The sequence below is a fragment of the Odontesthes bonariensis genome, chromosome 7 (assembly GCF_027942865.1).
Source record: "Odontesthes bonariensis isolate fOdoBon6 chromosome 7, fOdoBon6.hap1, whole genome shotgun sequence".
In the NCBI taxonomy this organism is placed as follows: Eukaryota; Metazoa; Chordata; class Actinopteri; order Atheriniformes; family Atherinopsidae; genus Odontesthes; species Odontesthes bonariensis.
In genome coordinates this window covers 30898763-30914213 of record NC_134512.1, presented here as the reverse complement: position 1 = coordinate 30914213, position 15451 = coordinate 30898763, and the positions used below count along the sequence as shown (strand labels likewise).

The following is a 15451-nucleotide window of genomic DNA, read 5'->3' as shown; positions in this document are numbered from 1 at the left end:
TTTCTGACAACTAGAGGTGCAAAAGAGCACAGGTTTTTTATTTATTTTTTTATTTTTAGCAGATCCTAATTTATTTGACTAATCTTTTTATCTAGTAGTACATTTATGGAGCATCAGCACACATCCAAATTAGCCGATGGGTGACGCCATTCCACTCGTTGAGGTTACTAGTTCAAATATTCAAAAACGGGTATTTACATAAGGAAGAGTTTGTTAAACCCTAGAAACAGCTTCCTTATTTTACAAGAGTCAAGTACAGTTTTAAAAAGATGTGAGAAATAGAATAAAACCTGCAAAATAACCACTTTGAAAGCTTTTTATCCCCTGTGTTCATGTGCATGGTTGGGATTGGCTGTCAAATTGAGAGCATAAATAAATATTTCCTCATGAAAGCTGCAACTAGTTCATGATACCCAACCCAAAAAAGTTTAAAAAAAAAGGCTCCCTCGTAACACATATACAGAGTCAATGTTTAGACAGGAGTTTTCCTCAGTACTGTGCTGGGTGTTTACGCATGACTCTTGTATGTGCTTGCCCTCAAACAGTCTATTCACTGGAATATATTGAGGAGATTGAGGCAATCCTATGCCTGACCAGTGATATACCGTACAGTTCAGACTGATGCTGAGGTTAAATAAAGATGAAGTCACAGAGGGGACAGCTCAAACACAAATATTGAAAGGCGCTTAGTGGTCGGCAGTTAACTTGGTGTCATTATTGATCAGATGATCCAGCCGATTGACAGGGCCTTTATTGATGAATTGGAGGACAGAGGCGAAGCAGGAAGGCTCAGCAGAGTCAAAACTGTTTTCCAGCAGCACTGGGGGGGAGGGAGACTTCTCAGCACATTAGATTAAAAATTAAACCATAACTATAAAGGTAAGGTGCTGAATTTCAGTTTTCAAAGGCCAAAATAGTTGGAAGGAAAACTGAACTGGGAGAAACCAATTCAATCTAGTCAGTGATTGTATGAGGTGTATCTTGTTGGTATGCAAGGCCTGTAACGTCATCCATCATTTCCTCATTGCTTGGTTTTTGGGCACCAGTCTATTTCTCTGCGACTGAGGCGCATGATCAGATGGACTCAGGTCAGGTAACTGACTTGTCCAGACAAGAATGTTCCGCTATTTGGCCATAAAGATATTCTTGGTTGGCTGCCCTCTGTGTATATCTAGAATCCTTACACTGACAATTTGTCCACGATAGTACCGGTGTACTGTGTTAAAAAAAAAGGCAACAAGCTACACACTGTTCACCAAATATGGACAAGAACAGCCTCAACTTAAAGCTGAAGCTCGGCACTTTCACCTTAGTGTAATTTTTCTCTCAGTACAGTACAAACACAATGAAAAAGGAACCACTGAACAACAATTTAACTGGACACGACCAACAATCAACCCATTAGCATTAACGGGATACAGAACTGGCACATGCAGATTTGCGGGAACCCTCAAACATATGATCCTGACTGTAATCGGGTCAATGCGCACGTATACTCATGACCACAGGCGTCAGAGGTCAGAGTCAGGAGCAGGTCATGCTTCAGCATTTTGCTTAAGGGCACTTAAACAGGAACAAAGCAGACATGGTGCCTGTATGTACCTGAGACCACCCAGTTTCTGAGAAAGTCTCTCCAGCCAAACCTGTCTGAAACAGATGAAAAGCCAAGGTCTATGATTCCAAACGATAAAAACTAAGCCATGCATACACAGATGACTGATAGAGGCTTAATTCCTGTGTCTTACAGTACATCGTAAAACTGTATTGTGATGATAATCCAACTTGGCATCTCCAAGAGAAATCACTTTAAAGAGCAATAAAAGTGCGTGACAATACAACAGGAGATATTGCAGCAGTCCACATTAAACAGAGTTGTAGGAAATTTCAATTTATCCAATCTACAAAACATCCACACAGAAATAATTTGATTTGAATTGATCTAATCAAGTCTCATAATATCTATTTGTAAACAAACAAATCCCAATATGTGGATGTGTCAGCCCTCAGGGAGAAGGTTAAAAATCACGAAGAGATGCTAAGAGATTTCCAAGACAAATGTTATTGTCCTGACACATTTTTTTAAGAGCTCACAAAAAGCAACATTTGCATTTCTTGAAGGGAAATGCAAATGCTTAGTGGGCATTCTACAATGGCTGCCCCCGCATAGTAGACACCAGCCCCCTCCCAGCTCTTACCACGTTGTAGCAGGACTTCTTGTCTGATCCAGTGAAGTGATACAATTCTACTGTGTTGCAGCTCTGCATGTACATCTTGAACATGCTGTTGATGTATTTCAGGGACATGGCGCAGACGGCCGAGTCAGGGGTCGGCTCAGGAGAGTTTGGCTTCCCTCGAGCAAAGGCTGCAAACAGCACGTCGTCACCTTCGTCCACCTTTAGCTGCTTCAGCAGTTCCACATCGTTGCCCACCTTGGTGACGTGGGCGGCCTGAAGGATGTTGAACACCTTGACGTCTTCAGCGGAGCGCCGTCGCCTCTTATCTGTGCTGATGCACTCAAGAGGCATTTCCACATAGCGGCGAATCACAAAGTCTGAGGAGCACATGCGGACAATGCGGGTGTGGTAGGCCTGAGAATGCCTGCTCACCCGCTGAACGGTGAGGAAGTAGGTGAACGGTCCACTGTGGAAGGAGTAAACGTAGCGCAGGTAATAGTTTCCACGGAGGGATGGAATCAGGTCCATGTGTGAAAAGTTTGAGAAGAAAGTGAAGCCGTTCTGGCTAGTCTTCATCTTCCGCTGAGAGATGGTGTGAGGCTTTGTTAGGTTGCCTGATACGTTTCCTGCGCTTGGGATCTCTGAGTTTCCAACAAAAAACTTGATGACATTGCTCTCCACATTAAGCACCTGAGAGCCTGATGGGCTCACAACAACATCTGAGTCACCAGGCTGACCCTCGCCTGGCCTCACCTTGTCGGCGAAGCAGTAGACATCTTCATCCACAGTTTTTAGCATATTGTCTTCGTCAAGAACGTGACGGCGGCACACGCCATTATCTGCTGAGCCACAGCTGTACAACCCTTTGTCGTAAATGTTCTCCACCACTAAAGCGATGTTGTGGTTGTCAACCCTTCCACCACTGCCTGTTTTCATCTGTGTCTGGCCACAGGTCTGGTTCGCGAGCAGTGGCCCCGTGTGGTACTCTGACAGCTTGGTAAGGTTTGGGGCCAAAGCGTAGATTCTGTTGACGGCACCGACATAAATGATCCCATCCAGCACCACCATGTTCTGGATTGGGAAGTCTGCAGTGAAGTTTAGGAGCTCATAAGTGACCGAGAGATTGAGCTTGGTGGTCTCCGAAGAATTACCGCACCAGCTCTGCATGCCGGGGCACAAAGCCCACAGTAACATGATGGTATGAAGCAAATGCAGATTCATCCTGTTCCAGAAACAAGAGACATGAGAAATGAGTTAGTAAAACATCTATGTTGGAACACAAAGACCTAAGGCATTAATCACAGACATCTCAAGGTGAGGCTGCGTTTCACTTTTATGCTCCTAAAATCTGGAACAGTCTTCCAGAAGATGTGAGACTGGCCTCAACTCTGACAATGTTTAAATCCAGGCTGAAAACAGTTCTATTTAGCTGTGCATATGACACCTGAAAGTATTTTATCTGCACTCTTTGCTTTTTAATTAATTAATGATTATTTTAATGGGTTTTTAATTTCTTTATTTTATTCTTTTATTCCTTTTTAATGGTTTTATTGCCTTCTTGTGGATTTTATGTAGCTGTGAAGCACTTTGAATTGCCCTGTGTATGAATTGTGCTCTATAAATAAAATTGCCTTGCCTTGCCTTGCCTCTCTGAATAGCTGGCCTCAATTGTCTGAAAAGTGAATTTTTGTAAAAAGCTGCAAACTGTGCTGATCTATTGAAGACAAAACAAGTGGAACATTGAATTTCCCTTTCAGGCTCATAAATAGAGGCTAAAGCCAGGGTTTACTCACTTCACCACAATCAGTGATTATACTCATACTCGAGTGACTGGAGGCTTTAATGGTGACAAAGAACGTTTATATCAGCCTACTTATCGTGGTAACATCCACGTATGACACCACTGTCCCTGGACAAAGCAGCAGCAAGATTTGGGTGAGCACCTCTATGATGCTTAGCTCTATTCCCAAGTGACCAGAGTGCAAGGCAAAGCAGTGAATCACCCAGAGAGGAGTCCGCTCTACGGGGCAAAGCAACCGCGGGCCTAAGTTTAGACAGCAAAAGCCCAAGGGACGGGAGATAAACTCAATTAGAACAAAAGAGGTGGGAGGGAGTAGGCAAGGGGGACCGTCCAGAAAATGATAAATAACCCCACTGACTAAATGGTAATCCACTGGGAGATGCTTTTAAGTGAACGGAGCACTCTTGAGAGAAAGAGGGGCAAGCCACAACAGAGAATTCTCAAAATGTGTGTTTGCATGCTCCCTATGTGGATGCGGTTTTAACAGGATTCCCAGATGCAACCCAAAACAGGCCAATAACATCCAGCACAGTAAGCTTGGGTTTTATACTCATGCCCAAAGCTATACATGCATTTATTGGGATTCCCTGTGTGCTCATTTTGACTGATTTATGCCTGATGTCTAACTGTTAAGGGCTCATTCTTACAGCAAGTCTGAGGGATAAAACACAATTTTTCATTTATTATACCTGTAGTACTTTACTAAAAAGACTGTTACATCGACAGAGCTGAAATATGGACAAACTTATCAAAAAAATACAGCTGGCAGAGACCTGAGCCACAACTGAGTGAGGATAGGTGGCATTATAGAAAATTAAAGTAAAACTGGGGATGTATCGGAGACAAAACCTGAAACGATGATTTGATTATAAATGATGGACAATACTAAAGATAATTTCTATTATTAAGGGGAGGGGGAAGATAACAAGGAACTTGTTTTGTTCTAAAATTATGAGTAATAAGGGGCACATTAATGCGCACCTGCACAGAGCACCAAAAATGACACCCTCGTCGCACGGCTGTGTTTTTGTTGTTTTTTTTTTTTTTTGTCAAAAGACAAAAGAGGAGAGGAAAGCATTGATAATGTTTTCGGTTTGAAAGGAAAGTGACTCATGGCGAAAGGTCTCAGAAAACACATATGGGAAGTTGGCGGCATGGTGCTGTGAGCCAGAAAAAACATTTCAAAACAGGCTGTTAAATTCAAAGGAGGGAAAGTAGGAGATGATGGTCTGGACTTACAGGGTCAGGGACCATCTCTGCGCTTTTTACGCATGAAAATAAGATTTAATGGGGGTAAAAAAAAAAAAAAAAACGAAAGAAAAAGATCTAGAGATGAACTCACCTGTTAGTGAGCAACAACAGCGCTGTTCGCATCTCTAATTCAAATCATATTCCGCTGATCTCTCGTCCAAGAATGAGACTTCTTGACTTTCTCATATAGTCCAAAGAGATCGCAGGGGATTCTTCTTTGCGCTCTTCGGGGAAAAAGATCCAAGAGAGAAGTTTTCTCTGAAATATTTGCCTGCTTTAAATCAGTTACAAAGAGTAGTGGCTCTTTCGTTGTAACGCGTGGGACTCTACTCTGACCAGACTGACTGCATCCACTGGAGACCCGCTGCTGCGCTCAAATCTCAACTCCTCTCGTGGTGCGTGAAGCCCCGCCTCTTGGTCTCCACTAGCGCCGCGTGACGGGTCCAGGTGCCTCACAGGCTCCTGGACTCTCAGGTATGAGTTTGTGGCCTTCGAGTTGCGCAGAATCATCACTCAAAACAAAATTTAATTCGACTAATGACGCGTGAGTGTGTGTTACTCTTTTTTCTTCAAACAACCGAAATAAGTTTAATATCTCTTTCATACACCACAAACAGTTTATCTGCGCTTATTGACCCAGAATTGGTCAAGTTTTCATTTTGAAGGCACTTATTAAGCATTTTTGTGTCTGTAGAAAGAATTTCAACCCAATAAAACTTGATTACAGCTCGGTTTATTTTTGTCATCCAACACTGTGTGGCAATTAGAAGGAAAAAAAAAATGCTGGTCCGGTTGGCCTTTTGTAGAGGAGGGTCTTTTTTCTTCCCTTGCTTCCACCTGACTCTCCTCCAGCACCCTTCTGAGTCAGACTACTTCGTCATGTTCAAACGTCTCGCTCAGCCAAAAATAATGACCTAAGTTATAGAGGCTAAACCAACTCTTTCTCTGTGTGTGTGTGTGTGTGTGTGTGTGTGTGTGTGTGTGTGTGTCTCAGCAATGAATCACAGCGGGCAGCACAAAAAATTCCTTTGTCCCACTTCCTGAAAAGAGGGCACTTGGAGTAAAGACTGCAGAGCCTGATAACAGAGTGTTGATGCAAAGCAAATAAGTAAGGACCTGCTGAGGACGGTGACCCTCACATGGTGGCTGACAGGCTGAGTATGAGCGTGTTCCATTGAGTAGGTGAGTGATCAGATGGACTTTGTGACATCTTCAGCTTAAAAGTTGATGTGAGTCTCAGTCACGTAAAGTGTCATTACAGAGTAATAGTTGCCTTTCTCGTCCTCCTTTCCCAAATTTTAAAAGTTGAATGGTCCCACTGACTTTAAGATGTCTTTTTCCATTCATTCTCAGAGGTTTTCCAACTCAATCATTTCCCAGTGGACTACTTCTGTTACCTCTGACATCACACCAGAGTCATCAGCCAGTGACTGTGTGCATCATTAAGCTTTTTCACCTCAGAGGAGCACTGAAGAAAAATACTCATTTAGAATGATATAGAGTAAAAAAAGAAAGAAAGAAAAGAAACTGTTAATATAAGAGCAGAAAACACACTAGAAAGACAGAGAACTCCAGTAAAAATAACTCTGAACCAGAGCTCAGAAAACACAATCACTGATTAAAATATTCGTCGTTCATCTTCAGAAATCAACACCTGAAGGCATCCATTCAAGTTTTTGTGGTTTTATGCAGCAGTCTATTTCCTGGCATGATTCATGGTAGTACAGCCACTGACGCTGCCAGGCAACCAGCAGAGATGCCAGCATTGAGGGCTCACAAACTTTAAGCATAATTAGCATCAAATAGGCCCAGAAATCAAGCTGTTTTACTGGATTTTGATTTTCTGTGGGGGAGACAGCAATGAAAAGGTCACCACTTTCAGCCTTTTAATGAGAAAAGAGTTTCACAACAGACTCCCTTGCTTACTGTGTTAATTGCTTTTTCTTTGGATGAACTGTGTTTTGCCATACCTCAAGGCATATCTGACACATTTGCTAAGGGGTGTGTCTTAAACAGGGTGTGTCTTTGTGTTTCAGTTTATACTCCAGGGGTGTGTCTGTGTGGCTCTTGTGGTGGGGAACTCAGTTTTGGCCCGAGCTGTTGTCATGTTGGGGAGCAGCAGCAAAGAAGAGGAACAGGAAGGAAGGAAAGAGAAGATGGAAAATATCAGCGCTGTGGTGAACCTAACACATGCTAGCGCACAGAATGTGGTAACCTTAAAGTATGACACACGCTTCAGGAATGATGTGCACAACACAACCACAGCACCTGCAACATGAAACAACTTGGTTTTATTTTGTGTTTCTGTTTTTCGTGCAATGGAGGCTGCACAGTAGTTAAGATAACCATGGGAGGGCTTTTGCCCAAATGTAGGAGTCATCCCTCAAGCTGAGGGTTGCTGGTTTAAACCCCAGTCAACCCCATTCAGTTGCGGTCTTAGAAATGCCAGACTTTCATTTTTAACTAAACATTAAAAAAAAGACTTCTCTGAACAATAACAGAGCTTTATTAACATCCAATGCCAACATCGACATTTTACATGGTTGTAATGTTTTGTTGTTCTCTCACCTAATGTAATATGTTCAAACCTTGACAAGATCAAGGACAAGAATAAGAAAAAAAAAATCGTCTGTAGGGATAGTTTTTACATAATTAGAATTAGAAAATATTACTTTAAAAATGCCAGCAGCATATATGTGACTCATTGTGGCGCCATCTGCTGGTACCTGAGGTGAACAGACATTGCTTGTCCCTTGAGGACACACTGACAGCGACATTGGTCAGGCTTTTGTTCAAACTAATAAATGGAAAGTGAAGAGAGTAATCTCACAAAGAAAAGTGTGGTATCATCAGGAAGGATCAGGGCTGCACTCAGTCTTGATTTAAGTGTTGCTGTCGACCAGTTCTTGTGCACCTAAAGCTAGTCTAGTGGAGGTTATTTATCACGTGTGGGGTCAATACAAACTCTGCCTCTCTGCTGATCAGGACAGTAAACTCTGATTGATGCTGTTGACCCACCAAAGGTCCTGCCTCCTTCATTCTACAGATGGACTCTCACAGTTCCTTTAGCTTTCGCAGAGAGTGATGATTAAGTGCATGGCACCTCCATCACTGTGTCATGTGTAACTTCACAATCAGGCCTCTTCAGCAGGATCATAAGGGATAACGACAGAGCGGTTCATAAAAGGATGGGGGTCAAGTGAGGATATTCACTTGATGCTCTTCGCTTTGCTAAATTATACTGCAGTATCTCTTAATCATTGTCTGGGTTTCTCAGTGTGTTTACTACTCCAACTGGAGCTTATTTTTCACTGTTTCTAATCTTGTTCTGGTGTTGTCTGGAGAAATGGTAAAAATATTTAGAAAATTGTGTTGCATCAATATATAGGTGTGTGCAGGGCCGGCCCAAGCCTTTATGGGGCCTTAAGCAGAATTTCATTTGGGGCCCCCCTACCATCACCTCAGCTCCAGATGCCTCATTATTCCATAGGCTACACTGTTATGTGTGTAACGGACCCACAATCATTAGCATTATTTGTAATCTTCTTACATTATACAGGTGTCATTCTTGTGTTTAACCTTAAAGGGATAGCAAACTCATAAATATGGTTTAATTAACTTCTACATAAAGAGTGATGTATAAGTATGGCTCATTAATTTAACTATTTGAAAGTAACATCAGCAGGCTGGAGACTGCATTTATAGTAAACACGTTAAATAGTTTAATTTCTTTCAGATGTGCAATGGTGTGCAAAATGTTCAAAATACAAATACAGAATAGAATCAAATGACATTCACATTATCTTACAGAAAAATAAAGTTGTAATCAAAATTGAATTCAAAATTGCTCTCGGGGCCCCCTGGTGGCGTGGGGGCCCAAAGCGACCGCATAGTTGGCACATGCCTTGGGCCGGCTCTGGGTGTGTGTGTACTTTTTTTCCAGTCTCCATATAGTTACTATTTGAAATTGAATGGGGAAATGTTTTGAATAAAGGAAAAAGCATTACAATGTCATTTGATTAACTGAAATTTGTTCACATATTCAGCCTTTGAAACCAAATTCTCAGGACGTTTTGAAATAGTTTGACTGTCAGTGGGAATAGAGGATATCCCTCACCACTGTTATTCTTCAGTAACTGAATATGTTGCCCATTGATGGTCATATTGTTTGTTGCCTCAACTAAAATTTCTTCTCATCTTTTGGTGATTGTGTTCCCTCACATTTAATCAAATCACTGTACAGCAGACAGACAACAGATTTTCATATACAGCATGCAGGATGAGTACTCTCATTTTCCATTACCTGTTTCTTTACTACACAAAGTAAATCAAAATACTACAGTCTAATTCATCGCAGGAAATGGTTACGGCAGAAAATGGGTGAAAAAACTGGCAGTCAATTAATTGTTCACTGCATTAGTGCCTGATAATCTGTCTTGAATGGAGTCACAACACAGCTCACATCAAGAGTCTCTGAAGGCCATCAGTGGAGGTATAAACGTAACAGAGGCGGGATTGTCTGGAGAAGGCACGCACTGCTTCTTCAAAACTAACTCCACATAGTTGAACTATGCCTCCATGGTGACGAAAGAAAAAAGCTAATTTGATTTTATGTGGCTGTAATACATGAATATCTACATTTTTCCAAATTAATGATAGAAAGTTTGTACGTAGCAGAACATCTGTAATTCACTTTAATAGAACTTCTGTTTGGTTCACTGCTAAAGAACTTTGACTGAAGTTACTACAAGATTCTCCTCCCTTCTATTCCCTCCTTCCTTTTATTTGCAACGTTGAAGTTGCAAAATGTATAAGAATAGATTTTTTCCACCGCCACCCCCCTCTGGTGTTTCCATGTCATCTTTATGAACTGTTTATGAGAAGCTTTCAGAAGCTGGAAGCTTTGACAAGAATACACCAAACTGAAGTGCAAGTGAAATCAAAGCACAGCATTCAGTCTTCATGCTGCATGTACATTTGCCACCACCATATATTTGGTCATGTTGAAAAGAAGGTACACAATCTTTCAGTTCTATCAATCCATCCATCCATCCATGGTTTGGGGGGCGCTGGATCCGATCCTGGCTGCCATTGGGCAAGAGGCAGGGTACACCCTCAACAGGTGGCCAGTCCACCACGGTATTTCACTTGTAAGTTTTTACACAACACGACATAATGATATTACAATCTGATTCTTACCAGGTCTTAAAATGAGGAAAATACAGCCTTAGATGAACAACATCACATGAGATATTAAAAGGTGTCACTATTTACAATGTAGATGCAGCTTTTGTCACATTATGTCATGACATCAATGTTCAACAAGTTAACATCCACTATGTACTTCATTCTGTCCACTTTCCATGTCATGCTACAAATTAAATATTGTTGATTGGGCCACTGATGAAAGATACTAAACTGACATGCGGCTTAGAATAAGATCCTGGTTAGGGCATAAAAATGTTACTGTTCATGGATTGTGCTTCCTAACGGGTAGACATTTTTTTTCCCGCTTGGTTAGTATCGTCGTTGGTGACAATGATTTAAGGACCAATACTTTTAAATTATTTTCTATCTCTTCTATTAAATTTACTTCTTGGTCACTTCATAATCAGAGGATGCATCATAGTGTCACACAGATAATAACTCTAATCTCTTACATCTGATCAAATCAGACTTGATTGATTGGATGTCAGAGCATGTTTTTCAGGTAAATGATGACAACATTCTTGTTTTTGGTGCCAAAACTCGAAAATCACATCAGCAAGTTTCTCCAGTTCAACTTTTGTCATCTATTAAATCATTTCAAGACTGAACCAGATTTAATGGTGCAGAAATTACCTCTACATGCCTCAATGTCCTCACACCTGGATTCCTGCATCTGCCAGACCAACAGACTGTAAAAAACATACATTGCAGTGCAATGCCTTTGGTGTCAGAACACATACTTCTTTGAACTATTTCTATTTATTAGACAATATCACAAAGCCACAAAGTCATTTTCTTACACAGAAGAAAAAGATTCCTGACTTGCCAAAACTCACTTGAACTCTGTTTTTCTACAGTTAGTTATCTATGCTTCCATGACAAGCATTTGTTTAATTCCTGCCTTGTGGCTAGTTTGGCATTTATCAAAGATTAAGCAAATGTCTTGAAGTCTACAATTGTTGACCATTTACTGCAGGATGAACCTTTCAGGAGACTAAAACTTAACCTTTCAGACAGAAAGTGACCAGAGGTGCCGCAGCAATCTGCATACGGAGAAAAATAATATGTTTTTGGATCATCAAAGCAGGTCAACTATTTTGGTTGGCATCCTTTAAATAGACATAAACCTGTAAATGTGCATAACAAGTGTGGGCTCTTTAAAAGCAAAGTATTTGAAGAGCGTATCCAAGTTTAAGATCTTTTGTTAGCCAAGAGCAACAAAATATGACACAGAGTCAACAGGTGAAGACATCACAGATCCAGCTTTATTGCACTGAGCTGCCTTAAAACCGAAACAGAGGTTTGGTCAAAGTGATGTGTCTTTTCAAAGAGCACAGTCACTGACTGAGAACCAGGTGCGCTTGAGCTGGGAACATCTGTAAAGGGGTTGGTTTGGTGAACAGGAGATGAATCTATGCCAGCCTTCCTGTTGCTTGATGTCATAGCACGCTTCATCAGTCTCAGCATTTACTGCTGCAACAGCTGACAAAGCATGATGCCAAAAACTACTCAGATTGTTCTGAAATGTTGGATATGGGTTTTCTGTGAGAGTGTGTGAAGTTGTCTTTACATTTCAAGTCTACAAAGAAGCCTCTGTAAACTTGTCAATAAACAGAGCAAAAAAAAAAAAAACACCCTGGAGGGCGATAAAGGGAATTTAGTACATATATATATCATTAACGTACAATGTAAGTGTTTCATTTTGGCTAAATGTTGGTTGCCCAGAAGTTCCCAGCAATGCCGAAAACAACCTCACACAGATAATTGAACCATGAAGTAATCACCTTACTTTTTATTAAGTTAAAGTTCATCTTCTCAAGTAAAAGACTCATGTGCTCTGTGTGTAAAAACAGCCAAAAAGCTGTGACATGCATGCAGACGTGCAGGTGGTACCAATTTAAAAATAAAAAAATAAAAGAATCATTTGAATTTTTGGTTGATTTCTGTCTTTTAAAAAGAAAATCTAAAAAATGACACCCTGCAGGCAAACAGCCTGGAACTCTTTGCATGTGGGATCGGGACAAAGCATGCCTGCAGCAGCTTCCCTAACCCCCTTTTTTTTTTTTTTTTTTGAAAACACACAAGGAGAGGACATGCTTGAGAACACGAAGGGTATTGTGTAGGATTAAACTCGAGAAACTGGCTTTATGAAAATCCTCAGATGTCTCAGCTGCAGATGTCTGTCAACAGATCAGGATGGACTGAGATTTCCCGGGCTGCAGACACATGTGCAGTCAGTCAGCGCACACTGATGGTGAACCATCAGCAACAGCAATAGCTCGCCCTTGCAAACAAGGAAATAATTGTGTATTCAAGAAAAGAAAATGGTGAAGATGTTTGTTTATAGACGAAGACTGGAAAAGATTTCTGAAACCAGCAAAAGCTTTGGTCCACTGAGACTAAGACCTAGTAATACCAATCCTCATGCTTATTCATGCAAATACTCGATGATCTAATCACATGGCAGCAGTACAATACAAACAGTCCTGCAGTTTCAGGTCAGAAGCTTCATCAAACACCACAATGAAAAATAAACTGGGCTCTTTTACTTTGACCCTGCCAGGATTATTGGTGTCCGATGGGCTGGTTTGTGGACTTTTTGAGACTCCATGATTTTGTGAATATGCACTTTCATAGTCTGTAGGAATGTTGTAACACCTTGTCTATGAGAAATTTTAGAGATGAATGAACTGTATGGGACAAGAGTTTCTAGTAAATCAAATAACTCTCTTACTTTGCTGAACAGAAAAGCAACTTAAACAGAACATGCTTCAATTAAATTATACAGCCTCCAAACAAAATTCGAATCTGTAAGTAGTTCATTTGTTTGAATTACACAAGTATAAATGAAATGACTTTGAGTATCTTTATCTATGAACTTACTTGTATGTTTTTGCGAGGGTCTGCTCATGTTTTAACACCTATTCAAAGATATTTTCATACAACACCTTTTGTAATCCATAAAATCAACGACTTAGTATTTGCTTTTACCTTTTGTAGCATTGCACCTCACCTTTTGATATTATTTCTGTATTTGTATGTTCGAGGACATCCTGTGCTTGATTCATTAATGGAAAGAGTGGATTTTTGGATGTCTTTTTTTTTTAGAGGCATCATCAACCACCTTAGTTTATCGTCAGGCATTTGTGTTGGTTTATGTCCCAAAAGTACAAATTCATTAACATTTAAAATAGTTCACAACATACACAATGTTGACATTTTGAGATTAAAACTCTGTGATAGAATTTTCTTTTATCCATTCCATTCTTTATCAGGATGTAATGCACATGAGGTGGAAATCTGAACACAGTGCTCATGGATCAAATTTAAATACCTTTTATTCCTGTCAGATCCCACTGAAAAATACATTCACCCGAATAGATGAAAAGTACAAGCCCTAAAGAACAAAAAGAGAAAAACACCCTTACGTCTGTCAAGTGACAGAATAACCTGCAGGTTGGATAAATGAAGTAAATAAAGTGAGCAAAAAGCTGAAACATGTCATAAACTCTCAACAGATAGAAGTCTCAGGGTCAGGAATATTTCACCTAAACAAAGCCTTCACAGCTAGCGTGTAATAATGTGAATGTATACTCTTAAACATCAACTCCAGGGCAAGTGAATGTCTCTACTTGATATACTTTGACAGCAATGAACCACACAGAATCACTCATGATTGATGTTTTCTGCTCTGAGAGAAAACAGCTGCTCGTCCCACAGCCCTCCTTTCACAGGTGCTGAAAGCTGTAATGTTTATGTCTTTCCATTGACAAACACCTCTGACACTGACTTAGTCATTCTGACCACAGGTGAGAAGAATGACTGAATTCCATGTCTACCTCATCGCTTATATGTTACCTAGCTGCTCGTGAAAGCCAACAAAAGAACAAACAAAATAAAAAAATTAACAAGTGATCGATACGTTATGTGATTGTAAGCCAGTCCGTGTCCATGCACCTGACTGACTTAAGCGGAATGTAATTTCTAGGTTTGATAAGCCACTTAACACTTATCTGGGAATCACTTAAGCATTAAAAGCTCAAATGATGAATCACTATTGAGTCTGTACAACTTTAGCAAAGAACAAATCTTAGAATGTATCCTTAGAAACTTTGCTTGTCTCAAAGATACGTAATTTGTCACGTATATGAAAAAAAAGTATGAAAAAACAATATGAAAAAACAAAATTTGACTGTCATAAAACAGTATTCTTGCATTAACAAGGTGATTCTCAAAGATCTAGTAGAAAGCTTGGCCTATTTCAGCCTGCTGTGCAGTGTCTCCTTAACTGGAAAAGTGGCAGACCTAAAAAACTATTTAGAACAGATGAACAGTATTTGAAAGTGGTGCTCTTACAAATGAGGGAAAAGGCTACAGAATACAGGACTTGAGAGATGCATCTAACCATTCAGTTGATCCATTTTCTCTACACTGAAGCCTCATCAGAAATGATCTCTATTGATGGGTGGTGGTCAAGAAGGTACACCAAATGAAGAAGTGGACTGATAATCAGTGGCAACTGGTCTTATGGCGTGATGAATCCTCCCCAGACCCTGGATATCAACATGATTGAAGGTGTGTGGGGTCATCTTGACAGAGAACAGAACGAAAGGCAGCCGACATCCAAAGAAGAGCTTTGGAATGTCCTACTACTTAAAGATATTAAAAGAAAGCTTGTCAAAGAGGGCTCAGGCTGTGTTGAAAAAAAGGTTGGTTGATTTTCAAGCTTATTAGAATTGTACAAATTAAGTTTGCCTTATATAAAGTATTTACACTTTTGTTTTCATGTGTTTCGATAATTTGCTGTTCTCGTTTCACAGTGTCCTGCCAATATAGAAAGAAATTAGGTGTGGCTCAAGACTTTTCTTTCACAGTACTGTAAAGTCATTGAGTGATAACAAAGAAGGTCACTTGGGATCTTGATAAAGATCACTGACACTAGAACTTAATCAATATTGCTAAATCTAAAAATATGGGCTTAAAATGTCATGTCTAAAGACACTTCAGACAACATAAA

General features: G+C 40.3%; 1 protein-coding gene across 2 annotated transcripts in view; it reads right to left on the bottom strand.

The window, feature by feature from the left end:
• met (MET proto-oncogene, receptor tyrosine kinase) overlaps nt 1-5623 on the bottom strand; it is a 77828-nt gene extending 72205 nt beyond the window's left edge. For both annotated transcript variants that reach the window (XM_075470526.1, XM_075470527.1), the window contains exons 1-2: nt 5318-5623; nt 2196-3396 (exon numbers count right to left, since the gene is read on the bottom strand). In XM_075470526.1, coding sequence (XP_075326641.1) covers nt 2196-3396; nt 5318-5349 — 1233 coding nt within the window. In that variant the 5' untranslated portion in view covers nt 5350-5623. The remainder of the gene's footprint in view (nt 1-2195; nt 3397-5317) is intronic.
• Between the last annotated feature and the right edge of the window lie 9828 nt (nt 5624-15451).